General features: G+C 59.6%; 2 protein-coding genes across 4 annotated transcripts in view; both read left to right on the forward strand.

Annotated features, from left to right (window-relative positions):
• PUF60 (poly(U) binding splicing factor 60) lies at positions 1-27,151 on the forward strand. 3 transcript variants are annotated; one of them, XM_038129962.1, is made up of 11 exons: positions 1-65; positions 8,317-8,412; positions 10,467-10,556; positions 11,493-11,865; positions 15,484-15,645; positions 16,786-16,878; positions 17,849-18,062; positions 18,451-18,641; positions 22,285-22,420; positions 23,405-23,640; positions 25,966-27,151. In XM_038129962.1, the coding sequence occupies exons 5-11, from the start codon at positions 15,484-15,486 to the stop codon at positions 26,263-26,265; spliced, it is 1,332 nt and encodes a 443-aa protein (XP_037985890.1). In that variant the 5' UTR covers positions 1-65; positions 8,317-8,412; positions 10,467-10,556; positions 11,493-11,865; the 3' UTR covers positions 26,266-27,151. The 3 variants fall into 3 exon arrangements, with proteins under 3 accessions (XP_037985890.1, XP_037985888.1, XP_037985889.1); XM_038129960.1 differs by having other exon boundaries at positions 11,493-11,543; XM_038129961.1 differs by lacking the exon at positions 11,493-11,865.
• Positions 1-27,390, forward strand: part of LOC119698256 (NAD(P)(+)--arginine ADP-ribosyltransferase 2-like) — a 202,465-nt gene that overhangs the window by 159,728 nt on the left and 15,347 nt on the right. The window lies entirely within an intron of this gene.

Genomic DNA, 27,390 nt, shown 5'->3' on the forward strand with positions numbered 1-27,390 from the left:
GCGAGAGGCGCGCGCGCGCTGCGGACGGGGAGGACAAGATGGCGGCGACAACGACGATGGCGCTGGTGAGGGGGCGGCGGGGCCGCGCCGGGCCGGGCCGAGGGGAGGGACACAGCGCGGCCGCCGAGCGCAGCCGCCCGCGCCGGGCTCTCTCCGGGCCCCGCGGGATGGGTGGGGTGGTGGCTCTGAGGGGATAGGCACCGCTTCCCGCCGGAAGCTCCCGTGGCGGCCTTCTCCGTGTGGGGAATGTGTCGGTGTTCCACCGCGGAGACCTCAGCTCCCGCCACGCCGTGGCTGTCCTGGCCCTGCGGGAGCGGGCCGCTGGTCCTGGGCTGCTGCTCCCGAGTGCATTGCTTCGGACGCTTCTCTCTGGGCTCCCGTTCCCAAATTCGTCTGTTTGAATGCTCGTTGTTGGGCTAGGTTTCCTAAATTCGCCTGTTTAAACGCTTCTCTCTGGGCTCCCGTTGCCAAATCCGTCTGTTTGAATGCTCCTTGTTGGGCTAGGTTTTACAGATCCATTGCTTTAAACGCTTCTCTCTGGGCTCCCCGTTCCCAAATCCATCTGTTTAAATGCTCGGAGTTGGGCTAGGTTTCCTAAACCCATTGCTTTAAACTTATTTTTGGGCTCCTGTTCCCAAATCCGCCCGTTTGAATGCTCACAGGTGGGCTGGGTTTCCCAAATCCGCCTGTTTAAATACTGCTTTTGGGTTCCCATTCCCAAATCCAATTGTTTAAATGCTCGGAGTTGGGCTAGGTTTCCCAAATCCATTGCTTTAAACTCTTATTTTTAAGCTCGCATTCCCAAATCCGCCTGTTTAAGTGCTCACAGATGGGCTGGGTTTCCCAAATCCATTGTTTAAACTCTTATTTTTGGGTTGGGTTTCCCAAATCCGCCTGTTTGAATGCTGCTGTTGGGTTCCTGTTCCCAAATCCAGTTGTTTAAATGCTCGGGGTTGGGCTAGGTCTCACAGATCCATTGCTTTAAACGCTTCTCAAAATCCCAAATCCGCCTGTTTAAGTGCTCACAGATGGGCTGGGTTTCCTAAATCCACTGCTTTAAACTCTTATTTTTGGGCTGGGTTTCCCAAATCCGCCTGTTTGAAAGCTGCTTTCGTGCTCCCGTTCCCCAGTCGTCCTGGACTGTGTTTTCCAGGGGTTCTCGGCGGGCTCTGGGACGTTTTGGGCTCGTGGCTGCGGGTGTGAGAGAGCAGGAATCTCGTGGGGGGCTGATGGTTCCTGTGTGAAAAACGCCAGTCGCTTGGTTTTGGAATTTAAAAAGTTTAATCGTAACAAAGTGGTTATGAAAACAGGGATGTAATTAGAGCAATAAAAACTGGACAGTTGGGATTAGGACAATGCCAGACAATAAGAACAAAGAGTGACAGGCCAGGTGCCTTTTTTGGGCAAAATAATCCCGGAAAAGGGCACGGTTGGCAGAGGATTGACCCCTGAAAGCAGCAGCCTGTTGCACATTCACACCCCTCACCCACGGTGCATCGATTCCATCCCAGCAGAGGATTCTGCCTGGGCAGTGCCAGCTGCTTCCTCCCAGTCCTGCCCTGAGCGAGGCGGGGAGGAGCTCAGAAGTTCGTTTCTTCTGAAATTGGAGCAATAAATTCTCTTTCTGCGGCAGATTTGGGTGTCCTGTGGCCGCTGCCTGGGGCGAGTGCCTCATTCCTCTCTGTAAAAAATACCCCACACCCGTCGTTTCTATTTTAGCACTATGTTATAACCTGAAACTGTATTATATTTATTTTATATTTAACCTAAAACTATATTTACTTAAAAACATTACCACAGCGCAACTTTCCAACACGACCCGTAAAATATTCATTTAATATTTGCAAAAAGCCAACATAAAATACTCGTTTTCCACACTGGGTTAGATTCCTGCTCTCCCCATCGTTGTTTTGATGAAAAATAAGAATCTGCAGGTGTGGGAATCCCTGTGCACACAGGGGGATCCAGGTGGGAATCCCTGTGCACACACCTGCAGGGGGATCCAGGTGTGAATCCCTGTGCACACACCTGCAGGGGGATCCAGGTGGGAATCCCTGTGCACACAGGGGGATCCAGGTGTGAATCCCTGTGCACACACCTGCAGGGGATCCAGGTGTGAATCCCTGTGCACACACCTGCAGGGGATCCAGGTGTGAATCCCTGTGCACACACCTGCAGGGGGATTGGGGAATCCCTGTGCACACACCTGCAGGGATCCAGGTGGGAATCCCTGTGCACACACCTGCAGGGGGATTGGGGAATCCCTGTGCACACACCTGCAGGGGATCCAGGTGGGAATCCCTGTGCACACACCTGCAGGGGGATCCAGGTGGGAATCCCTGTGCACACAGGGGGATCCAGGTGGGAATCCCTGTGCACACACCTGCAGGGGATCCAGGTGTGGGAATCCCTGTGCACACACCTGCAGGGGGATCCAGGTGTGAATCCCTGTGCACACACCTGCAGGGGATCCAGGTGGGAATCCCTGTGCACACACCTGCAGGGGGATTGGGGAATCCCTGTGCACACACCTGCAGGGGGATCCAGGTGGGAATCCCTGTGCACACACCTGCAGGGGGATCCAGGTGGGAATCCCTGTGCACACACCTGCAGGGATCCAGGTGTGAATCCCTGTGCACACACCTGCAGGGATCCAGGTGGGAATCCCTGTGCACACACCTGCAGGGGGATCCCAGGAGGCTGGGGAGGACCTGGGAATGTCCCTGCCACTTTTCAGGGAATGCAGGGTGGCCCGTGGGACAGAGCAGGGCCTGGGGATGTGTGTGGGATTCCCAGGGATTCCAGGATGGCACCAGGGGCTGTGTGTGGGATTCCCAGGGATTCCAGGATGGCACCAGGGGCTGTGTGTGGGATTCCCAGGGATTCCAGGATGGCACCAGGGGCTGTGTGTGGGATTCCCAGGGATTCCAGGATGGCACCAGGGGATGTGTGTGGGATTCCTCAGGGATTCCTGGATGGCACCAGGAGGTGTGTGTGGGATTCCAGGATGGCACCAGGGATGTGTGTGGGATTCCCAGGGGTTCCAGGATGGCACCAGGGATGTGTGTGGGATTCCAGGATGGCACCAGGGGCTGTGTGTGGGATCCTCAGGGATTCCTGGATGGCACCAGGGGGTGTGTGTGGGGTTCCAGGATGGCACCAGGGGCTGTGTGTGGGATTCCCAGGGATTCCTGGATGGCACCAGGGGGTGTGTCTGGGATTCCAGGATGGCACCAGGGGGTGTGTGTGGGATTCCTGGATGGCACCAGGGGATGTGTGTGGGATTCCCAAGGATTCCAGGATGGCGCCAGGGGCTGTGTGTGGGATTCCAGGATGGCACCAGGGATGTGTGTGGGATTCCAGGATGGCACCAGGGGCTGTGTGTGGGATTCCAGGGGTTCCTGGATGGCACCTTGGTGTCGGTGCTGGCCCTGGGGTCACCAGGGGTCATCAGCTGGGCTGATCCAGGCTGGTTCCCTGCTTTAGGAACCTGGGCAGTCTGGGACGCTGCGTGGCACCGTGTCAGGGCTGTGATCGTGCTCCCGGTTCAGTGTTCCCCTCATTCTTGGGACGTCCCGTGGGTGTCCTCCTGATTCCTGGCAATCTTTGTGCTCTCTGCACCCCTGGGAAGGGGCAGGATGTTCCAGGCACCTCACCAGTGCCATCTGGGACACTGAAACCCCTGCGGGGGCGTTTTGGAGCACTCTGTCACCCTCAGCCCTCACAGCAGCTCCTGTGCCAGTGCCTGGCTCCTTCTGCACCCCTGAATCCCAGCTGGATGATCCCGGCCTGCAGGAAGGTGTGGGGGTCTCCTGTGGGCCCCAGTGGCCGCAGCCGTGTCAGCCACGCTTCTGTGCAGCCTGGCAGGATCCGTGTGGGAGCCTGAAGGGGTCAGGCCTGGAATCATGGCCCCAGACCCTGCTTTGGAATGAGAGCAGCCTGGAATCCCATCCCGCTGCAGCCTTGGCTCCCCCCGGGCTGGGCAGAGGGACGGTGTCCCCGCCATGGAGGAGCTGGCAGCCCTTCCCACCCAAACCATTCCGTGCTTCTGGAGGGAGCAGAGCCACGGAGGAGCTGCCAGCCCTTCCCACCCAAACCATTCCGTGCTTCTGGAGGGAGCAGAGCCACGGAGGAGCTGCCAGCCCTTCCCACCCAAACCATTCCGTGTTTCTGGAGGGAGCAGAGCCACGGAGGAGCTGCCAGCCCTTCCCACCCAAACCATTCCGTGCTTCTGGAGGGAGCAGAGCCACGGAGGAGCTGCCAGCCCTTCCCACCCAAACCATTCCGTGCTTCTGGAGGGAGCAGAGCCACGGAGGAGCTGCCAGCCCTTCCCACCCAAACCATTCCGTGCTTCTGGAGCGAGCAGAGCCACGGTCACATCCGCGCCTGTGGGAGCTGTTTGCTCACAAAGCGCTGCAGAAAGGCCCGGTTTGGGGGGTTTGGGGGGTTTGGGTTCCTGCCAGTCTCCGGGAACACATCTGGGAAGTTCTGGAGAAGCTTTGGAGGTGCCCCACGCTCTGGATTGTGCACGTGCTGCTCCCAGCTGGGAAGGAGCATTCCACGGGGTGTGGGAATGCTAGAGCCATTGAGGAGTTACCGTGGCCACCAGGGCTTCCAGAGTTCCAGTGGGATCCCCGATGGAAAACGGGGACTGGACTGGAATGTGGTTGTACCCGCCAGGAAGGGCCTTCCCTGGACACTCACCTATTTTAGAGGAATGTCTTTCTGGAAGGGTGGTGAGGCCTTTGGAAGGGGCTGCCTGAGGTCTGGAGTGCCCAGGGAGCCACGGGGCATGGCGCTGAGTGCTCTGATGGGGTGAGAGGTGGGGCTCAGTCACGGGCTGGGCTCCCTGATCCTGGAATCTTTTCCAGCCCTGTGATCCTGGCATTCCGTGCTGCCCAGGCTGTGCTCCAGCCTCTGCTGGGGGCACTGCGGAGGTTCTCCCTGAATTCCTGTTCACCCAGCCAAGGAGCTGGAGCAGGGATGGAGCCGGTGCCCTGGCCATGTGCTTCATCCTTCCTCTCTGCATTGCTGTCTCCTTGAGTCTCCCTGTGATTTGCTGCCTGTTGTTCCCAAATAAACGGGATTCTGTCCTTTCCGTGCGTTTATATTCCAGAGAAGTTCTCAGCCCTGTAACAGATTTCCAGGAATGTTTCTGATCTCTTGGAGTTCAGACCCCCTGAAAGGGCCCAGCCATGCTCAGATGCCGGAATAGCAGCAGGAATCCAATTCCCATTTATTCCTTCCCAAAGAAGCTCCCGTTCTCCTGCTTCCTCCGCCGGCTTTTCTCGAGTTTTCCTCCCGCTTTCCCGGGTTCCTCCTGGCTGTTGGGGGATGTGGGAATAAGGTTTGAGGGGAGGAGCCTGAGCACAGAGCCCCAGGCGTGCCCGTTCCTGGCAGCAGGGTTATCCCAGGTGCCTGGAGAGAGGGGTGAGGGTGGCTTTGCACAGCGCTGCTCTCCAGGGAGCCCAGAGTGACTGTGGTGATGTTTATGTGCTCAGGAATTCCTGCTGGAATTCTGTGCAGAGATCAGCCCCGGATCTCTGGGCTCTTCCCAGAGGGATCCGTGCAGGCTGAGAGCTGCAGCCAGCAGTGCCTGGGTGCTGCTGGGCGCTGCTGGGTCCTTCCAGTCCCAGCTTTGCTCTCTGCGCTGGAGCTGGGGTGTTCCAGAGCAGTTTTTGGAAGCTGTGCCTGTGAACAAGCCCAGATGCGTAAATGAAATTAAACTCAGCCGTGCAGTGGGCTGGGTTTGGAGCCATGACAGCAGATTGGGCTCCTGACTTTCTCATTTGGAACAGTTGCACTTGGCAGCCCTTCCCTCTGTTCTTCTTCCCCATCTCAGAGCTCCTGAACTGGAATAATTGAGTTTTTAAAGCTGGAGGAGATGGGAGCAGCGGTGGGAGAAGGGTTTGTGGACTTGGAAATGGGCTGGGGAGAGCTTTGGGTGTCCAGTGGCAGAGACATGGGAGGGGACAGGGACAGCTGGTGACAAGCAGGGCTTCGGCCAGCTGGGAAAGGACAAAAAGGATTTTTAAAGTTAATTTATTGTATGTTCCACAATCAAAATGAATCTTGGAGATGAGGGAGCCTTCTTTTGTAAACAGATCAGCATTTCTGGATTGTGTTTGTGGCCGGGTGGAGATGGCATCTGGGGACATGGTCCCTGCTGGCCTGGGCAGTGCTGGGGACGGCTGGACTCGGTGGGCTGTGAGGGCTTTTCCAGTCTCAGCAATTCCATGATTCCGCCTCGCCTTGCTGGTCTGGTTTTCAGCTCGCGTGTGGCTTTGTGCGCTGGGGTTTGCAGCTCCAGCCACCTCTGCTGCTGTGTCCCTGTCGGTGCCCTGGTGTTCCCTTCATCCTCGTGCTCCTCGTGTCCCAGTCCAGGGGAGCAGCTGCAGCTCCGGGCGCTGTCCGGGCACCTGCAGAGCAGGATTTTGTCTTGGGAGGGTTTGTTTTCTGTCTGCTCCATGTCCACAACCCCCGCAGGCAGCTGGAGGCTGCCCAAAACCAGGAGTGTCGTTCTTGCTGTAAAATAAGCGTCAGACTATCGGGAATATGTCCTGGAATCCTGGAATGGCTGGGCTGGGAAGGGAAGCTGTGGCTGTCCCATCCCTGGAAGTGTCCAACGGACGCTTGGAGCAGCCTGGGCTGGTGGGAGGTGTCCCTGCCGTGGCAGGGCGTGGAATGGGATGAGCTTTAGAGTCCCTCCAGCCCAGACCATTCCATGGTTCTGTGACAATCCAGAAGAAGCTTTGCTTTTGCTCTTGGCTCCTGCTCTGAACCGAGGTTTTTCCATGGATCCTTTTACTCAGAGCTCCCACAGGAGCGTGTCCAGGACCACAGGCTGGGGGTTGTCCCCGCTGGTTTTGGGGTGGTTGGTGGGAATTGTGGAGTTGAGGGAAGGAGCCAGCTCTGCCTGGGTGGACGGTGCCCCCAGAGCCCACGCGAGCACCAGAGGCAGGGCCAGGGCCTGCTGTGGGGCTGAGCTGGTGCTCCCAGCCCTGGATCAGGCTGGAATCGGGGTCCCAGCAGTGCCAGCACCGGGCTGCTGGATGGCTGGGATCAGGCATGCTCCCAGCAGTGGGATCACTGTGCTGCAGGCGTCAGTCATGGTTCCAGCAGTGGGATCCATGGTTGCAGCAGTGGGATCACCATGCTGGAGTCAGTCATGCTCCCAGCAGTGGGATCACCATGCTGGAGGCATGGTTCCAGCAGTGGATTCCATGCTCCCAGCAGTGGGATCACCATGCTGGAGTCATGATCCCAACAGTGGGATCACTGTGCTGGAGTCAGTCATGGTTCCAGCAGTGGGATCCATGCTCCCAGCAGTGGGATCACCATGCTGGAGTCATGATCCCAACAGTGGGATCACTGTGCTGGAGTCAGTCATGGTTCTAGCAGTGGGATCACCATCCTGGACTCAGTCATGGTTCCAGCAGTGGGATCCATGGTTCCAGCAGTGGGATCACCATGCAGCAGTGGGATCCCTGGTCCCGGCAGTGGGATCCCTGGTCCCGGCAGTGGGATCCCTGGTCCCGGCAGTGGGATCCCTGGTCCCAGCAGTGGGATCCGTGGTCCCAGCAGTGGGATTGCCATGCTGGAATCATGGTTCCAGAGTGCTGGAGTGGGTCTTTAGACAAGGGTTTGGAGTGACAGGACGGAGGGGAATGGCTTCCCACTGCCACACAGCAGGGTCACCTGGGGAATTGGGATGAAATCCTTCCCTGTGAGGGTGGGGAGGCCCTGGCAGTGGTTGCCAGAGAAGCTGTGGCTGCCCCATCCCTGGAAGTGTTCCAGGGCAGACTGGGCAGGGCTTGGAGCAGCCTGGGATAGTGGAGGTGTCCCTGCCCAGGGCAGGGGGTGGGACTGTGTGAGCTTTAGGTTCCTCCAAAGCATTCCATGGTTCTGTGATTTGAGGAAGTTTCAGAGGAGGTTTTAAAACGAGAACTTGGGAAAGTTGGGTCAGCAGAGCTGGGAGTGAGAAGGGGGGAGAACAATGACGGGGACATTAGACAGTGCATCTGCTGAGGGGATGGAGATGATGTGGGCACGGGCTGGGGGTTATCTGATGGTCTGCTCACAGAAAACCTGGCTGGAGAACTCTCTAAGCGTCCAACAACCTCTTGGTTTGTACAGGATGCCTCCTCCCCCAGGGAATGGTGGGAATATGAACTGGTTTTCCTGACATTCCGCTGGGTTTGGGAAGGGTTTTTAGCCAGCTGTCATGTTCTGACATGGAGTGCTTTGATTTTCTGGGGAGGAAGACAGGTCACTCCTGTGGGAGCAGTTTTCCCTGAGCATCTTGTGTTTCCTCAGGGAACGGAGTCCATTAAGATGGAGAACGGGCAAAGCACGGCAGCCAAGCTGGGGCTGCCCCCTCTCACCCCAGAGCAGCAGGAAGCTCTCCAGAAAGTGAGTAAAACCGGTGGGAATTGGCTCTTTGGGGGGTGGAGCTGTGTTTTAATGAGCCTCTGTCGCTGCCGGGGCCAAAGGGAACTCGCCACCGGGTCTGTGGGGTCGTGGCCGTGCTGGAGGGTCACGTTTGGGCCCAGGAATGGCTTGGTTTGGAGTTCTTGGACACTGCTGGGAGCACGGTGGGGAATTGCTGTCGGGGTGGGTGAGAGTGGGTTTCGTTTAAAAAGTCAGTTCAGAGAAATGCCATCCTAGGTCAGGTGGGAGTTCTGAGCCAGGGTGTGAGTGCCAATGAGGAGCTCCAGGAGGACTGAAATTGGGATCTGCTCCACACGCAGGATGGGACACATCCCAGAATATCCCTGGGCTGGGGATGGCAGGCACACAGCTCTGTCCTGGAGAGGCTCCATGTGCCTGTGCTGTCCACATGCAGGATGGGACACATCCCAGAATATCCCTGTGCTGTGCACACGCAGGATGGGACACATCCCAGAATATCCCTGTGCTGGGGATGGCAGGGACACAGCTCTGTCCCGAGGCTCCATGTGCCTGTGCTCTCCACACAGAGAATGGGACACATCCCAGAATATCCCTGTGCTGGGGATGGCAGGCACACAGCTCTGTCCTGGAGAGGCTCCATGTGCCTGTGCTGTCCACATGCAGGATGGGACACATCCCAGAATATCCCTGTGCTGTGCACACGCAGGATGGGACACATCCCAGAATATCCCTGTGCTGGGGATGGCAGGGACACAGCTCTGTCCCGAGGCTCCATGTGCCTGTGCTCTCCACACAGAGGATGGGACACATCCCAGAATATCCCTGTGCTGGGGATGGCAGGCACACAGCTCTGTCCTGGAGAGGCTCCATGTGCCTGTGCTATCCACACAGGATGGGACACATCCCAGAATATCCCTGTGCTGTGCACACGCAGAATGGGACACATCCCAGAATATCCCTGTGCTGGGGATGGCAGGCACACAGCTCTGTCCCGAGGCTCCGTGTGCCTGTGCCTGTGCTGTCCCAGCTGTCCCTCTGTGTGGGACAGAGGCTCCCAGCCTCATTCCCTGTGGTTCTCTGGAGCTGAGGGGTGCAAGCCCCCTTGTCCATTTCCAGTTTCCAAAGCACAGCCCTCAAATCCCTGGGTTAGATCCCCCTGTTCCCTGGCAGCTCCCAAACACGGCCACGGGATGGCTGAGTGTGTGTCCTGGGGACAGCCACCCCTGTGGGATGGGGTTGGCCTGGGCACTGAGCCTCTGTGCTGGCACCCCGGGATCTCTGGCTTTGCCAGATTTGGGGAGGACTGGGAGAAACCCCAAGGGAGCCTTGTGAGGGCAGGCAGAGCCAGAGGTGAGCTGGGGCATTTAGGGAACAGATCCAGGGAAGAACTGGGGCATTTAGGGAGCAGAGCCAGGGAAGAACTGGGGCATTTAGGGAGCAGAGGGAAGAGCTGCTGTGTTTAGGGAGCAGATCCAGGGAGGAGCTGGTGTGTTTTGGGAGCTGAGCCAGAGGTGATTTGGGGCATTTAGGGAACAGATCCAGGGAAGAGCTGGGGCATGTAGGGAGCAGAGAGAAGAGCTGGTGTGTTTTGGGAGCAGATCCAGGGAGGAGCTGGTGTGTTTTGGGAGCAGAGCCAGAGAGGAGCTGCTGTGTTTTGGGAGCAGATCCAGGGCAGGCCGGGTGTGCTGGGAGGGCAGAGCCCAGCCCAGGGGTGGCCACGGGGAGCAGCGAGGTGGAGCCCCTTGCCTCCTGTAGCACCTGCCTGTGCAGACGCTCTCTGGGAGGAGAGGACTGGAGGAGGCCGTGCCCGCCCCGGCCCTGCAGGTAAGGTAAGGTGGGCTGCGAGGGCGGAAGAGGGGAAGGCTCCATTGCATGCTGCTTCCCTGGGCTGCCCCTCACCACATCCTGTGTGTCCCAGGGCCTCGAGGTGCTGGGGAGCTGGGGCAGAGCCCTGGTGCTTAGGCACGGAGACTGGAAGGTTCTGGGAGCTGCGGAGGCGTCGTTCCCTGCCCCGCCGTGCCCTGCTGCCCCCACAGCCCCTGTTTTCCTTGCAGGCCAAGAAGTACGCGATGGAGCAGAGCATCAAGAGCGTGCTGGTGAAACAAACCATCGCCCACCAGCAGCAGCAGCTCACCAACCTCCAGGTGAGAGCCCCCTGCGAGCCGCTCCCTCTGCCTCGTGCTCCCCCCGACACGGTGGAGTTCTCAGGGCCCTCGGAACCAGAGCACAGCCCTGAGCCTGCAGCTCGCCCAGGCACCCTGACTAACCTCACAAATTGCCCGCAGATCTCTCTTGTTCCAAGAGGAAATGGTTAAAACTTCCAGTCCTGTTGGACGTCCCTTCTTGAGATACAAGAAGCCAAAGACTTTGCCGTGGGCTTTGCTTCTGAGCCATGTTTGAGGTGGTGAAGGCAGAAGGGATCCTGGGAACAGTGTCCTGTCACCATCTCCTCTGCCTGAGGGAGGGTCCCTGTGTCCCCGTGTCCCAGTGCTGCCCCGTTTCCCTCCCCTGCACCCAGGTGCTCTCAATTTTGGAGAAGTTCTGTTGGCTGTTCCTGCTCGCACTGGAATGCCCATACCGGGGGAACCCTTAACTGGGGTTTGACCTCCCCTCCTTCAGAGGTTTCCGGAACACGTCTCAGTGCCTTTTCTCAAAGTCAGGAAGCCCAAAACGAGGGCTTTGCCTGAGGAATCCCCGTGGATGTGCTCTCCCTGCCCGGCAGCTGAGGCCGTTTGGGGCTGTGCCTGGTTCTGAGGGTCTGCTCTAGTTGAGGGGCTCCTTTTAAAAGCTGGGGGTGAATCAACGACAGTGGTCGCAGAGGTTACTATTGCCTTGAGTGCCCCCTGGGATCCCACCCTGCTTCCCGAGGCAGCGGCAGCAGCACAGCCCCACCCTGGCCTGGTGGGACCGGACTCGGCAGGGTCCTGGCGCCGGACAGTCCTGGGGACCAGGCAGTGAGGGCCGAGGAAGGAGAGGCCTCTCCGCAGGTGCCCCTGTGCCGCCGCTCTGCTTGAGTTTGTACAAACAGCCGTAGTATGCTCAGCTCCAACAGACTGAACTCTGTCTTTACTGTCTTTCAGATGGCAGCAGTGACAATGGGCTTTGGAGATCCTCTCTCACCTTTACAATCGGTCAATAGACATATTCACTTCTTCTGGGGCACTTGTCTTAGTCAGGGCCTAGCGTGGGGACGTTCGTAGTGGTGCCAGTGCTCTTGTCCGCGCCCAGCGCAGCCCTCCCACATCCCCACCTGTACTGGACACGCCCAGGAGCAGAGCGAGGTGTCACTGCCCCGAGAAGACCCCAGGCTGTGCAGTCTGCGGGGACACTGCCACTCGGGGGCAAAGACAGCTTTAGATTTCCACCAGTTCTGAACACACCCGTGAAATTGTGGGAGCTGCATTTCTAGGGATGCTACAGTTCTGAGGTCCCGACCTAAAACTAACGGCCAAGGTAACTCACCAAGGGGCGATTTCTGGTGGAACGACCTCCCAGCACGCAGAGCCGGCCGGTGCTGGGGAGGGCCGGGGTGCCGGAGGCTGGCAGGACACGGCGCAGCCCGGGCTCGGACTCTCTTTACTGTGCACGCTCCAGACCAGGGCAGTATGGCACGTGGCGAGTGCAGCAAAAGCAGGATGGAAGGGACAGAACTGCAGCACTGATCAGAGAGCTTGTGCGAGCCTTTGTGCCCGTTCTAATCGGAGGCCACAAAGAGCTGAATGGCTGGGCACGGTCCGTCCCCTCCTTTTTCCAGGACGTGCTGGACAGAGTGTCCTGTGACTCCTCTCTGCGCCCAAAGGTTCATCTGTAAATTCATTTGCACGCTTGTAAATACCTCTCCGGCTTGCTGGAATGTGAGATTTGTGCCCGGTGTAAAACACGGGCGGAGGTTGAACTCCAGGGAAAAGGGCACTGAGGTGAAATGCCCAGTGTCCCTCCTTTGGCATGGGTGGCGTGTCAGTGGGGAGCCAGAATGGGTGTTCTGGGGCAGGGTAAGTTTGGAGTGGAACAGAGCAGCCATCTTGGTGTGGATTTGGCAGAGATCCTGCCGGAGCCCTCATGCCCAGGACTTCCCCCCATCCCTGGAGCTGCTGCCTGACAGTGGAACTCCAGCAATTTGGCCTAGATTGTTTCTGGCCCGTTCTCCCCAGCTGGGCGCAGCCGAGTTGGTGGCACAGGAAAGTTTAAATGGCTTATGACCCCCAGGGCACGGGGCTGTGACCCCTTTTCCTCAGCCATTCCTCCCTCGGGAGTCACAGGGGGACACAGCCCGGGAGCAGGAGCCTGGTACAGTTCAGAGCAGTCAGGCTATCCCATTCTTGGCAGGTGCTTCATCCCAGAGCCCACTCGGAATGCACAAAGTGCAGACAGCCCCTGGCCAGCGCTTCTCCTGTTGCCAAAGCTCCCCAGTTCCTTTGTGGAGGCAGTGCAGCCTGAGCTCTGGGTCTCAGGGTCTGAGTTACAGCTTCCCACGGGCTCAGCCCTCAGTGTCACACTGTAGGATTCCCACGTCCCTTCACCATCCCCTGGGTCACTACAGATGCTCGTGGTGAGGGGTGTGCACCACCTGCTTTGATTACATGAGCGCCCCACGGCGGGGTTTTGGCCTGGCCTTTAAATAACCTCCCGATCCCTTGAGAGCAGCCTTGCACAGCTGCACGTGGGGGCTGCTGCCTGGCTGAGGCTTCAGGGGCTTTTCCACGTTGCAGGAGCAGTGAAATCAGCCTGGGGGCTGCTGAGAGCAGTGAGATGTCCAGGCAGGAGGCCCTGACGCCGCCTGTGCTGAGCTCAGGTGCCCAGGGCACATCCCCCACCTGGATGCTCCTGTTGGTGACCCGCAGACACCCAGAGGCAGCCCAGCCCATCTCAGCTCTGCCTCCTGTGAAATCCCAGGGTCATTAAGGCTGGAAAAGACCTCCGAGGTCATCGAGTCCAAGCTGTGCCTGATCCCCACCCTGTCACCAGCCCAGAGCCCTGAATGCCGCATCCGGGTGTTCCCTGGGCACCTCCAGGGATGGGGACTCCACACCTCCCTGGGCAGCCTCTTCCAATGCCTGACCACCCTTTGCAGGGAGGAATTCTTCTGCTGTCTGAAAATGCTGAGTCCTCCTCATTCCCCCAGCTCTCTAGCTCTAGAGTCCTGTGGCAGGGCGAGGTGGGGATTTCCTCCTGCAGAGGCACCTCCCTGGGACACCCAGGGTGACACTGGTGGTGGCTCTGGCCCCCTGAACAGATACGCTGCAGACTGGGGGGCTTTCCTGCACCAAAGCTGGGAGCGTGCTGGAGCACCTGGGAGAGCAGCCAGCCTCTGCCCTGCGTGCGTACGTGCCATAGTCCTGCTGGTCACAGCCTGCAGAGTAAAGAGAGCCGTGGCCCAGCCGTGCTGGGAAATCCTTAGCCAGGCAGGGGGCAAGCTGGATGTCACCCCAGGAGCAGCAGTTGGGGTTTCGTGTCACCTCAGGGGCAGCAGTTGGGGTTTAATGTCACTTCAGGAGCAACAGTTGAGGTTTGATGTCACCTCAGGAGCAGCAGCTGGGGTCTAATGTCACCTCAGGGACAGTCTGGGCTGGGAGCTGTCCCTGTTTGCAGTGTCCTGTATGGGGTGGCAAGAGTCAAACCCTCCCAGGTTGTTTCCCTTCGTGGCCAGTGGCAGTCCTGGACAGGTGCAGTAGGGAGCAGGAGTCCCTCGGGTACAGGCTGTGTCCCTGCTGCTGTGCCTGTCACAGATGAGCTCTGCCTCCTTTTGGGCTGCAACATCCTGTGCTCGTTAGGGCACCCCAAAAATCAGCCTTGAGGAGGCCCTGAGTGCTTTCCCTCTGCCCCAGGGGTCCCCAGGCATGGCAGAGCTCCTGTGCTCGTTAGGGCACCCCAAAAATCAGCCTTGAGGAGGCCCTGAGTGCTTTCCCTCTGCCCCAGGGGTCCCCAGGCATGGCAGAGCTCCTGTGCTCGTTAGGGCACCCCAAAAATCAGCCTTGAGGAGGCCCTGAGTGCTTTCCCTCTGCCCCAGGGGTCCCCAGGCATGGCAGAGCTCCTGTGCTCATGAGGGCACCCCAGAGATCGTCTCCTGAAGGCCCTGCTTGCAGCCCCTCTGCCCTGGGGGTGCTAGGGAGGGAAGGGGGTGCTCAGAGCTCCCTGCTGTGCTGCTGGGCAGGGCCAGAGGCATCGCCTGCTGCTGCTGCACGTGCTCTGCGCCAGCCTCTTCCTGCCCCAGGTGTGTCCCACCTGCCCCAGAGCCGTCCCCTCACATGCAGGCAGCGACTCCTGCAGAGCCCCGAGGTGTGGCCACGTCCCTCAGCAGCTCTAGAGCCTCTCTGGGGGTGACAGACACGAGGGACACGCTGTGCTCTGCTTTTGGGATCCCTCCTGTGAGGAATGGCTGGATTTGTCTTGAAAACGGGTTTCCAGGCAGACTCAGGGCACCGTAGCAGGAACCCTCTGCGCAGCACCCGCGCGGTGGGGCTGCCCCAGTACAGCCAGCGCCGCCAGGCAGGGATGAGTACTGGCACCACGCGCTTCCCAGGAGTCCCGCTGGGCCGTGGAAGCGTTTGGCTTTGCTGTTGAGCTGTGGAAGTGGTGCCCAGTACTGGATCTCGGACTGCCGGGGGTGGGGGAGGCTCTGGTGCCAGAGGGAGGGCGGGAGGTTCCCAGCTGCAGAGCCTTTGCTGCCGGGGAGGACGGGCGGGGGCGGGAGTGCCGATGGATCTCTGCTGTTGGGGGGAGCGGGAGGGTTCTCCCAGTGCCCAGAGCTGAGCCCTTTGCTGCCTGGAGGGGGAAGCTGCCCTAGAGCGAAGGGATTCCCTCCTCCTGCAGGTGTGGCTGGAGATGAGATCAGGCTGGGGGAGACCCGGCCGGAGGGGCCGGACCGTGCGTGCCCCCGGGACGAGCCGGACTTTATCCGGCAGCGAGCCGGACGGATCCGCTCCAGCGGCCTGTGCAGCGAGCAGGGAAATCCTTCTGATCCAGGCTGTGCCAGAGCTGCCGGCAGGGCTGGCTCCCGGGAGGGAAGCAGCAGCAGGGGGAGGAGGCCCCGCCGGCCGCGGCACTGACCGGGCAGTCCTTGTCTCGCTACAGATGGCGGCTCAGAGGCAGCGCGCGCTCGCCATCATGTGCCGGGTCTACGTGGGCTCCATCTACTACGAGCTGGGCGAGGACACCATCCGCCAGGCCTTCGCCCCCTTCGGGCCCATCAAGAGCATCGACATGTCCTGGGACTCCGTCACCATGAAGCACAAGGTGGGATGGGGCTGCCGGGGTGGAACTGGAGGAGCTTTGGGGTCCAGTCCCACCCAAACTGTTGTGGGGTTGCCTGGATCTGCCAAAGTGGAGGTGAACTCTCCCGGGAAGGGGTGGAATTCCTTGGGGGCAGCGAGAGCTGGTGCTGGTGGCCCAGTGGTGAGGCGTTTCGGGGTCTGCTGCAAGGACATTTCTTTCAGCCGTGTGTTCTAAAGACAAAACAAGCAGCTTTGCAGAGTTGTGGAAGGAATTCTTCCCTGTGAGGGTGGGCAGGCCCTGGCACAGGGTGCCCAGAGAAGCTGTGGCTGCCCCGTCCCTGGAAGTGTCCAAGGTCAGGCTGGATGGGGTTTGGAGCAACCTGGGACAGTGCAAGGTGGCCCTGCCCGTGGCAGGGGGCAGGGAGTGGGACTGGGAGGTCTTTGAGGTCCCTTCCCACCCAAACCATTCCATAATTCCGTGGTCGAACAACAGAAGGCTCATTGGAAGGTGTGGAACTGGATGGGCTCTAAGGTCCCCACAGCCCAAACCTTTCCATGATTCCATGATTCCCAGCCCTCAAGGAACATCCTCCTCTCTTCAAGGCTTTCCAGATGCAGCCAGGAGAGGAAAGGGCCTCTGTCCCTGTGAAGAACAGGCTCCTTTTAGCACTGGGGGTGAATGTTTGCAGCTCCCTGATCTGCTTGGGGCAGGATTCTGTGGTGGGAGCCGGGCGTGTGTGGAATCAGAATTGTTGAGGTTGGAAAAGAGCTCCCAGAGCACTGAGTGCCACATTCAGTCATTCCTCAGACATCTCCAGGGATGGGGACTCCACACCTCCTTGGACGGCCCCTTCCAATGCCTGGCCACCCTTTCAGTGAGGAAATGCCTCCTGCTGTCCAACCTGAAGCTCTGGAAGTGCTGACACAGCAGCAGTCCCTAGTTAGGCGTGGTTTTGCTGCAGGCTCCAGAATCAGATGCTCTTGGGGGAACCTTTGCAGGCCATTTTCTGCCGTATTAAAAGGTTTCTCTAAGGAATCCTCTAGGGCCACGAGCAGGAATCAGGGAAGTGGGAATCGGTTCCACCTGTGGGTCCATGGGGAAGCGTGGCTGCACTGCACTGGCAGAGCTGCAGTGACTGACAGGTGTCTCCTCCCGTCCCAGGGCTTTGCCTTTGTGGAATACGAGGTTCCCGAGGCCGCCCAGCTGGCCCTGGAGCAGATGAATTCCGTCATGCTGGGGGGAAGGAACATCAAGGTGAGTAACACGCCTGCTCTGAAGATTCCTGCTTCTCTTTTCCTGGCAGTAACAGTTTCACACCTGGAAACGCTCCCCACAGCACTGTGGTGGGGGAAGGAGCCCAAAGACTGTTCCCTGATGGACCTTGGTGTCCAGCATGGGACACACAGTGGCTCTGGGTCCCTCCTCTCTGAGGAGAAGCCCCCAGCCTGCAAGTCCCACCTGGGATTGGCTCCAGGGACTGCCCTCAGGTTTTCCCGCCCACAGATGGAATTCTTTTGCAGACAAAGCAAAGGTGATTCTTTATATCTTTTGTGGTGTCTCTGTCACACCCTGAGTGTGTGCAGAGTGCCGTGGCCCAGAGGGTTTAGGAAACAGGGAGGAGTGCTGTGGTTTGCTTGCAGAATGCTTCTCGGTCCCTGGAAGTCTGGCAGGTCAATGGATACAGGGAGGAGGAGCAGGGCCCAGGACCCCGGCAGTGCAGGCTGTTCCTGCACTGTTCCCTCTGAGCTGTGCTGCAGGCAGGGAGGGGCCAAGTGCCGCCCTGCTCCATGGACTGTCCATACCACAGGAAAACGGAACTGTTCACTTGGGAAAATCCCTGCCAGCCCATCGAGTCCAGCCTGTCACCCATCCCCACCTTGTCACCCAGCCCAGAGCACTGAGTGCCACACCCAGGCGTTCCTTTGATGTCTCCCGGGATGGGGACTCTGGGCAGCCCCTTCCAATGCCTGAATGCCTTTCCTTGAAGCGATTCCTGCTGATGTCCAGCCTGAACCTCCCCTGGCCCAGCCTGAGGCCGTTTCCCCTTGTCCTGTCTCTTACTTTGGGAGCACAGCCCAATCCCCGCAGCTGTCCCTTCCTTTCAGGAGCTGTGCAGAGCCACAGGGTCCCCCCTGAGCCTCCTTTCCTCCAGGCTGAGCCCCTTCCCAGCTCCCTCAGGTACTCCAGGCCCTTCCCAGCTCCATTGCCACCCTTGTCCCTGCAGGTGGGGAGGCCCAGCAACATCGGGCAGGCTCAGCCCATCATTGACCAGCTGGCAGAGGAGGCCCGGGCCTTCAACCGCATCTACGTGGCCTCGGTGCACCAGGACCTGTCCGACGACGACATCAAGAGCGTGTTCGAAGCCTTTGGCAAGATCAAATCCTGCACCTTGGCCAGGGACCCCACGACAGGGAAGCACAAAGGCTACGGCTTCATTGGTACAGCCCGCTGGAGCTGGGGCAGGGCAGGGCAGGGGGAGCGTGCTCTGCTCCTGGGGCTGCCCTCGGGGCTGGGTTTCCACCCTAGGGAGGGAGTTTCCTTAGCGGGTGGGAATAAATTTGGAGCAGGTCAGGGCGGGAGTTAGAAATGCAATTTATGGTGGGTGTGAGGGGGTGAGGTGCTGCACAGGCTGCCCCAGCCCTGGCAGTGTCCAAGGCCAGGCTGGACAGGCTTGGAGCAACCTGGGACAGTGCAGGGTGGCCCTGCCCATGGCAGGGGGCAGGGAGTGGGACTGGAAGGTCTTTGAGGTCCCTTCCCACCCGAAGCATTCCATAATTCCGTGGTCGAACAACAGAAGGCTCATTTGGGAATGATCTCCTCCTGCAGAGTATGAGAAGGCCCAGTCTTCCCAGGATGCCGTGTCCTCCATGAACCTCTTTGACCTGGGGGGTCAGTACCTGCGGGTGGGCAAGGCCGTGACGCCCCCCATGCCACTGCTGACCCCAGCCACCCCTGGAGGGCTCCCCCCGGCAGCCGCCGTCGCTGCTGCTGCCGCCACCGCCAAGATCACGGCACAGGTGAGACACGGGGATCAGCAGGTGGGACACGGGAGGAACAGGAGAGACACGGGGATCAGCAGGTGGGACACGGGGGGGACAGGTGGGACACGGGGATCAGCAGGTGGGACACGGGGGGAACAGGAGAGACACGGGGATCAGCAGGTGGGACATGGGGATCAGCAGGTGGGACACGGGAGGAACGGGGTGGAGCAGGTGAGGCATGGCGGTGGAACGGGAGAAACAGGTGAGACACGGGGGGAACAGGAGAGACACGGGGATCAGCAGGTGGGACACGGGGGGAACGGGAGAGACACGGGGGGGACAGGTGAGACACGGGGATCAGCAGGTGAGACATGGGGGGAACAGGTGAGACACAGGGATCAGCAGGTGGGACACGGGAGGAACAGGTGAGACACGGGGGGAACAGGTGAGACATGGGGATCAACAGGTGGGACACGGGGGGAACAGGTGAGACACGGGGGGAACAGGTGAGACACAGGGATCAGCAGGTGGGACACGGGGATCAGCAGGTGGGACACGGGAGGAACAGGAGAGACACGGGGATCAGCAGGTGGGACACAGGGGGGACAGGTGGGACACGGGGGGAACAGGTGAGACACGGGGGGGACAGGTGAGACACGGGGGGAACAGGAGAGACACGGGGATCAGCAGGTGGGACACGGGGGGAACAGGTGAGACACGGGGGGAACAGGTGAGACACGGGGATCAGCAGGTGGGACACGGGAGGAACAGGTGAGACACGGGGATCAGCAGGTGGGACACGGGGGGAACAGGTGAGACACGGGGATCAGCAGGTGGGACACGGGGGGAACAGGAGAGACACGGGGATCAGCAGGTGGGACATGGGGATCAGCAGGTGGGACACGGGAGGAACGGGGTGGAGCAGGTGAGGCATGGCGGTGGAACGGGAGAAACAGGTGAGACACGGGGGGAACAGGAGAGACACGGGGATCAGCAGGTGGGACACGGGAGGAACGGGAGAGACACGGGGGGGGACAGGTGAGACACAGGGATCAGCAGGTGGGACACGGGGGGGACGGGTGAGACACGGGGGGGAACAGGTGAGACATGGGGGGAACAGGTGAGACACAGGGATCAGCAGGTGGGACACGGGGATCAGCAGGTGGGACACGGGAGGAACAGGTGAGACACGGGGGGAACAGGTGAGACATGGGGATCAACAGGTGGGACACGGGGGAACAGGTGAGACACGGGGATCAGCAGGTGGGACACCGGAGGAACAGGAGAGACACGGGGATCAGCAGGTGGGACACGGGAGGAACGGGGTGGAGCAGGTGAGGCATGGTGGTGGAACGGGAGAAGCAGGTGAGACACGGGGGTGGAACGGGGAGAAACAGGTGAGACATGGGGGGAACAGGTGAGACATGGGGGGATAATAGGTGAGACATGGGGGTGGAACAGGAGGGACATGGCGGTGGAATAGGGGAGAAACAGGTGAGACACGGGGGGGACAGGTGAGACACAGGAGTGGAACAGGTGAGACATGGGGGTGGAACGGGGGAGAAACAGGTGAGACACGGGAACAGGTGAGACACGGGTGTGGAACAGGGGAGAAAAACAGGTGAGACATAGGGGGAACAGGGGAGACATGGGGGAGGCACAGGTGAGACATGGCAGTGGAGCAGGTGGGACATGGGAGGGACAGGTGAGACACGGGGGTGGAACAGGGGAGGCACAGGTGATACAGGGGGATGGCACAGGGACAGCAGAGGTAAAGCACAGGCACTGCACGGGGTGCCCAGAGAAGCTGCCCCATCCCTGGAAGTGTCCAAGGCCAGGTTGGACAGGGCTTGGAGCAACCTGGGCTAGTGAAAGGTGTCCCATGGCAAGGGGTGGGACTGGATGAGCTTTAAGGTCCCTTCCAGGATCCTGTGATTCCAGGTCATACCCTGTCCCAGGATTTCACACACGGAAGCTTGTCCCTGGCAGCTGGGGAGTCTGAGACCCCAGATTTTGGAATGATCTGGCACAGCTGATGAGAGCTTTATTTCAAGAACTGGTGGGGAAGGGTGGAGGGAATTCCTAGTCTGGACATCAAACCAGCAGCGAGGGAAAAATGTTTGCAGGAGAGGCTGGAAGAAAGCAGGGAAGCACATGGAAGGGGTGAGGGCTGGGGCAGGAGCAGCACTCTGGCTGAAGGTCGCACCTGTGGCAGGGTGGATCAGGCCTGGAGTGGCTTTAGGCTGCTCAAAACAGGGAAAGGCAGTGATAAGGTGGATATTGATACGGAACTTGAGTGCACTGATTTTGTTTTCCTGAAGTACCGGGAGCTCCTGGGTGGGACACAGACTCCCGTGGCTGTGCCCCCCTCCCTGCCTTGGGCAGCAGGGTCCCCCCGTGGCACTGTAGCCCGTGGAGCAAGACAGTTGCAGCTCTGCTGTGCTGTGGGGTTTCCGTGGGCAGGAATTCCTGGTCAGTGCAGCCCCTGGAGCTGCTGCAGCACACTGGGGCTCCAGGAGGCTTTTTGAGGAATGATTCCCTGAGTCAAAGGTGGAGGCAGGAGTGGGAGGAGCTGCCCCTCACACGGAACTCACAGGTGCCCAGGAGAGATTCCAGTGGTCTGGAAAGCTCTGCAGTCGGGGCAGGGAGGAGGCTGGGACGTGGCTGGAATCAAAATCACTTTGGGAAGGAAGTGTGGGCTCTGCTGGAGTGAAACGGTGGGGGTGTGGTACAGACTGGGTAAATCCTGCTGTTGTGTCAAGAAACTGCAGGATCTGTTGCTGTGAGGAGAGTGGCACTAAAGAGAGGGGAGCAAGGGTCACCCCTGTCTGCCAGAGGTGGAAAAGCCAGACTTGCAGGGAAGTGAAGGAATCAAAACTACTGGGAGAAGTTTTTTAGCCATTTCAGTGAGAAGTGGGAGCAGCTGGTGACCAGTGGAGACAGAAATTCCAGTGGTTTTGTTCCAGCACTTTCCTATTCCCCTTCACTAGGAGCTTCATCTCCGGTGGAAATAGGAGTGGCTCTGTGGGCACTGAGAGCAGAACCCTGACGGGATGGGTGGGATCCCAGAGCTTGGGCATCTGTGTAGAGGAGAGTTGGGATAGAAAGCTGGGAGCCCTGATGGGATGGGTGGGATCCCAGAGCTTGGGCATCTGTGTAGAGGACAGTTGGGATATCACGGCAGTCACAGATCCACTAACATCTGGGATGGAGGGACAAAACCTTGGCATCTTCTGCTCTGCCACATCAGGGATTACAGGAGCCCCGAGGATACAAGGGAGAGAAGGGTGTGAGCAATTAAACCGGGACTACAACGGCCTGGAAAGCAACAACAGCCAAAAAACATTGGGATCCTGGCTGTGTTTCAGGCACTTTATTTCAGTACTTCCATGGAAGTGCTTACTGTCCAGCTGGATGTTTCTCCTGGAGTTCTGGGCATCTGGAGTCAGGGTGTTCCTTGGGACTGGAGTTCCAGGAGGTTTTTTTTCCAGGGTGCTTCAGAGTTTCTCTTTCCCTGCTGGGCTGGGTGACCCCTTTGCCTTCCTGAGCAGCCCTGGGAGCTCCTGGGGATGGCAGTGTTGGGAATTTCCCAGGTGTGGGGCAGCTGAGCCTGGCCGGGTGCTCTGCAGGGACGGTCCCTGGGGCAGGGGTAACCCCAGGTTTTCCGTGTGTCCCGCAGGAAGCCGTGGCAGGAGCTGCAGTGCTGGGCACGCTGGCGACCCCGGGGCTTGTGTCCCCTGCCCTGACCCTGGCCCAGCCCCTGGGGGCTCTGCCCCAGGCCGTGATGGCTGCACAGGCCCCCGGTGTCATCACAGGTGGGTCCCCTCCTCCTGGCACCTCTGTCCCCTGTCTGCAGGCAGCTGTGTGTGTCCCCTTCTGTCACCTGTGTGTGTCCCCTCTTGCTGGCCCCTGTGTCCCTTCCTGCTGGCAGCTGTGTGTGTCCCCTCCTCCTGGCACCTCTGTCCCCTGTCTCCTGTCACCTGTGTCCTGTCACCTTCTTCCTGGCCCCTGTGCCCCCTTCCTCCTGGCATCTGCGTGTCCTCTTCCCTCTGTCATGTGCGTGTGCTCTTGTCACCTGTGCGCTTCCCCTCCTGTCACTTGCACGTGTCTGTCCCCTGGCTCCTGTCACCGGTGTGTGCTCTGCCTCTTGTCATCTGTGTCCCTTTTCCACAGATGGCACTCTGTGCCTGGAGTCCCCTGGAAGCTGGACTCTGCTCCTGGCCCTACCTGGGCAGGAGCTTGGGTGTTCTATGGATTCATTTTGGTGTCCAGTAGATGGGACAGGCCGTGGGTTCCCAGCAGGGACACCTGGCATGGGGGGCAAGCTGGATAAATGGCCCTGGGTGTCACTGGCCATGGCCTGCGTACACTGAATGTTTCCCAGTAGTCACTGACCACTGCCCAGCTGTCACTGACACTCGCCCAGGTGTCACTGACCACTGCCCAGGTGTCACTGACCATCGCCCAGGTGTCACTGACCATCGCCCGGCTGTCACTGACACTCGCCCAGGTGTCACTGACCATCACCCAGTGTCACTGACCATCACCCAGCTATCACTGACCACTGCCCAGCTATCACTGACCATCACCCAGCTGTCACTGCCCAGCTGTCACTGACCATCACCCAGCTGTCACTGCCCAGCTGTCACTGACCATTGCCCAGCTGTCACTGCCCAGCTGTCACTGACCATCGCCCAGCTGTCACTGACCACTGCCCAGGTGTCACTGACACACGCCCAGGTGTCACTGACCATCACCCAGGTGTCACTGACCATCCTCCTGTCCCTGTGCTCTCCCAGGTGTCACCCCTGCCCGGCCGCCCATCCCGGTGACCATCCCGCAGGTGGGGGTTGTGAATCCCATCCTGGCCAGTCCCCCGGCGCTGGGGCTGGTGGAGGTGAAGAAGGAGAAGGAGGAGGAGGAGGTGTTCCAGGAGTCGGAGCGGCCGGAGATGCTGAGCGAGCAGGAGCACATGAGCATCTCGGGCAGCAGCGCGCGCCACATGGTCATGCAGAAGCTGCTGCGCAAGCAGGAGGTGAGTGCAGCAGGGGACAGCTGCCACCTGCGTGCCACGCTGGCCTCTGCAGGGCGGGGGGGCTCGGGGGCACCCCCAGCACCGCTGGGCTCACCCACAGCACCTCTGGGCTCACCCACAGCACCTCTGAGCTCACAGACACCCCCAGCACCCCTGGGCTCACCCCCAGCACCTCTGAGCTCACTCCCAGCACCCCTGGGCTCACCCCCAGCACCTCTGGGCTCACCCCCAGCACCTCTGGGCTCACCCCCAGCACCTCTGGGTTCGGGGGCACCTGCACATTCCTCGGGGACACTCAGGGAACACCTGGGGGGACTCAGGGAACACCTGGCCTTGCTCTTCGGGATTGATTTACATGGGCCTGGAGTGCCAGGACAAGGGAATGGCTTCCCACTGCCAGAGGGCCGGGTTAGGTGGGATTTTGGGAAGGAACCCTTCCCAATATTCCACATTATATCCCTGTTGTTGGGCCCTGGCGTGGGGTGCCCAGGGGAGCTGTGGCTGCCCCATCCCTGGCAGTGTCCAAGGCTGGGCAGGGCTTGGAGCAGCCTGGGATGGTGGAAGGTGTCCCTGCCCATGGCAGGATGGGCTCTTGGTCCCTCCATCCCAAACCATCCTGGCATTCCATGATCTTCCCTGAGTCCCTTGGAGGGCTCGGAGCAGGCCCTGGTGAGGTGTCTCTGAACTCTGGTGTTGCTGGGCGTTGGGTTGGCCTCAGTGGTCTTGGAGGTCTTCTCCCACCCGAGTTGATTCCGTGAATCCCTGAGGTGTTGGTCAAACAGAAGAGCGTGGGAATTGCAGTGAGGAAGAGGACAAGAATGAGGGATAGGAAAAGGACATTAAACAGAACAACGGATTCATGGATTTCTGTGGGGGCTGTTGGAGGGGACTTGGTGATCCTGCCTGGGCATGTGCAGCTTGTTCCTTTGCTGGAGTCTCCTGCCAGATTTCCAGGGCTTTGACAGGGAATCTGCAGTGTTTCTTCCCCATTTGCTAACAGGGACAATGCTGGCAGCATTCCCTGAGGAATGAGGGTTCCCTCTTCTTCCCGAGGGTGCCTGAAGTTAAACACACACAAACACACCTGTGAGCTCCTGTCCCAGCAGCCAGAACCACCTCAATCCGTGGGACAGCCTGGCTTGGGAAAAGCTGAGCACAGCTAAAGAGCCTCATTTAAGGTTTAAAACAATTCAAAACCCCCAGGCCACGAAGCTTGTGAGTATTTTTTAATAAAATGCTCCATCCCAACCTGTTTGGAACTCTGAGCCCACAAGTGCCCTTGGTTTGGGCTGTGAGGAGCAGCCACAGGAGATGTGTTCACGTGGAGCCTGGAATGGGATGGGACAGGGCCTGGAATGCCCCAGGTGTGCCAGGGCCAGGTGCACAGAGCAGCCTGCCCAGAGGGGTGGTGGAATTTCTGTCCTTGAAGGTGCCCAGAGGCCACCTGGACGTGGCCCTGGAGCTCAGGTGCCTTCCAGCTGTCCCTTGGATCTGAGATCCCGAGGGGCTCGGTCATGGAAGGGCTGGGTGCAGGTGTGTGACCTACCTGTGTGTCCTGGTGGGAGCCCCCGGAGCGCCTGGGGAATCCCTCAGCTTTGCTGGGAGGGGAGGAAAGGAGCACAAAGAGAATTGTGACAGAGCTGAGGAATTGTTGAGGAAAAGCCAAAAATAGCTGTGTGGTATTTTCGGGGTCCCCTGTCGCAGGGGAGGAAAATGGTGAGTCTGACTCCATGTTCTTAGAAGGCTAATTCATTATTTTATGATATTATATTATTAACGAATACTAAACTTTACTAAAGAATACAGAAGGGTACAGACAGAAAATTAGAAAGATGCTAATGAGATCTCGTGACTCTCCACAGAGCCTCGACACAGTTTGACCACGATTGGTCATTAACCAAAAACAATTCCCACAAAACCAATGGAGCAATCACCTACCACGCTCCAAAGCAGCAAAACACAGGAGAAGCCAATCAGATAATTATTGTTTCCTTTTCCCTCTGAGGCTTCTCAGCTTCCCAGGAGAGCAATCCTGGCGAAGGGATTTTTCCAGAAAACATGACAGTGACATGCCTGGCTGGCGGCAGCACAGGGAAAATGAGAGTGGTGCCCCAGGCTGGTTGTGCTTCCAGGCTGTATCCCAGGGAATGGCACACAGCATTCCCAGCCCGGGGGAATTCTGATCCAGGGGCCAGCAGCGCACACACCGGGAATCTCAGCAGTCATCCCAAAGCCTGAGCCAGCAGCCCGTGGGGCGTGCCTGCAGTGGGGTCGGGGAGCTGGGCTGTGCCTCCAGGCGTTCATTCCCTCCTCGCTCCCTTGCAGTCCACGGTGATGGTGCTGCGGAACATGGTGGATCCCAAGGACATCGACGACGACCTGGAGGGGGAGGTGACGGAGGAGTGCGGCAAGTTCGGCGCTGTCAACAGGGTCATCATCTACCAGGAGAAGCAGGGCGAGGAGGAGGACGCCGAGATCATCGTCAAGATCTTCGTGGAGTTCTCCATGGCCTCAGAGACTCACAAGGCCATCCAGGCGCTCAACGGGCGCTGGTTCGCGGGCAGGAAGGTGGTGGCCGAGGTCTACGACCAGGAGAGGTTCGACAACAGCGACCTCTCGGCATGAACTGCGCCCCGGGGCTGGGGCTGGGGCTGGGGCCGGGCCCGGCTCTGATCCTGGGGCTGGGCCTGACTCTGATCCTGGGGCTGGGGCCGGGCCCGGCTCTGATCCTGGGCCTGGGGATAGGCCTGACTCTGATCCTGGGGCTGGGGATGGGCCCAGCTCTGATCCTGGGCCTGGGGATGGGCCCGGCTCTGATCCTGGGGCTGGGGAATGGGGCTGACTCTGATCCTGGGCCTGGGGATAGGCCCAGCTCTGATCCTGGGGCTGGGGCTGGGCCCGACTCTGATCCTGGGGCTGGGCCTGACTCTGATCCTGGGGCTGGGGCTGGGCCTGACTCTGATCCCGAGGTTGGGGCTGAGCCCGGCTCTGATCCTGAGGCTGGGCCTGACTCTGATCCAGGGTCAGGGGATGGGCCTGGCTCTGATCCCCAGGCTTGGCTGAGCCCGGCTCTGATCCCAGGGCTGGGCTTAGATCTGGGGCTGGGCCCAGCTCTGATCCCAGAGCCTGGATCTGGGGCATGGGCCTGACTCTGATCCCTGGGCTTGGCTGGGCTTAGATCTGGGGAATGGGCCTGACTCTGATCCCCGGGCTTGGCTGGGCTTGGCTTCTGGGAACTGGTCTATCCCTGATCCCAGGGCCTGATTGAGCTCGGATCCAGGGAAATGGTCCCGCTCTGGTCCCAGGGCTTGGCCAAGCTCGAATCCAGGGAATCAGCCCAGCTCTTGTTCCAAGGAATTGGCCAAGCTGCGCTCTGGGGACCGGCCCTGCCCCCTCTGCCTCCCAGGGCTTCCGTAGCCTCGTGTAAAGGACATTCCAGGACATTCCAGGGCGGGCACAGGGGTCTGGCGTCTGGGGAGTTGAGATAAAAACGCAAAGAAAGCCGGTGTCACTTTGTGTGTGTGTGTGTGACAGGACTGCCACCGCCTCCGCCCGGGCTGGCACTGCCCCGGCTCCTCCTCGGCCCAGTTTGGCTCCTCCTCGGCCCAGTTTGGCACCTCCTCGGCCCAGTTTGGCACCTCCTCAGCCCAGTTTGGCCCAGTTTGGCCCCTCCTTGGCCCAGTTTGGCACCTCCTCGGCCCAGTTTGGCTCCTCCTCGGCCCAGTTTGGCCCCTCCTCGGCCCGCCCGGC

Source organism: Motacilla alba, chromosome 2 (assembly GCF_015832195.1).
Source record: "Motacilla alba alba isolate MOTALB_02 chromosome 2, Motacilla_alba_V1.0_pri, whole genome shotgun sequence".
In the NCBI taxonomy this organism is placed as follows: domain Eukaryota; kingdom Metazoa; phylum Chordata; class Aves; order Passeriformes; family Motacillidae; genus Motacilla; species Motacilla alba.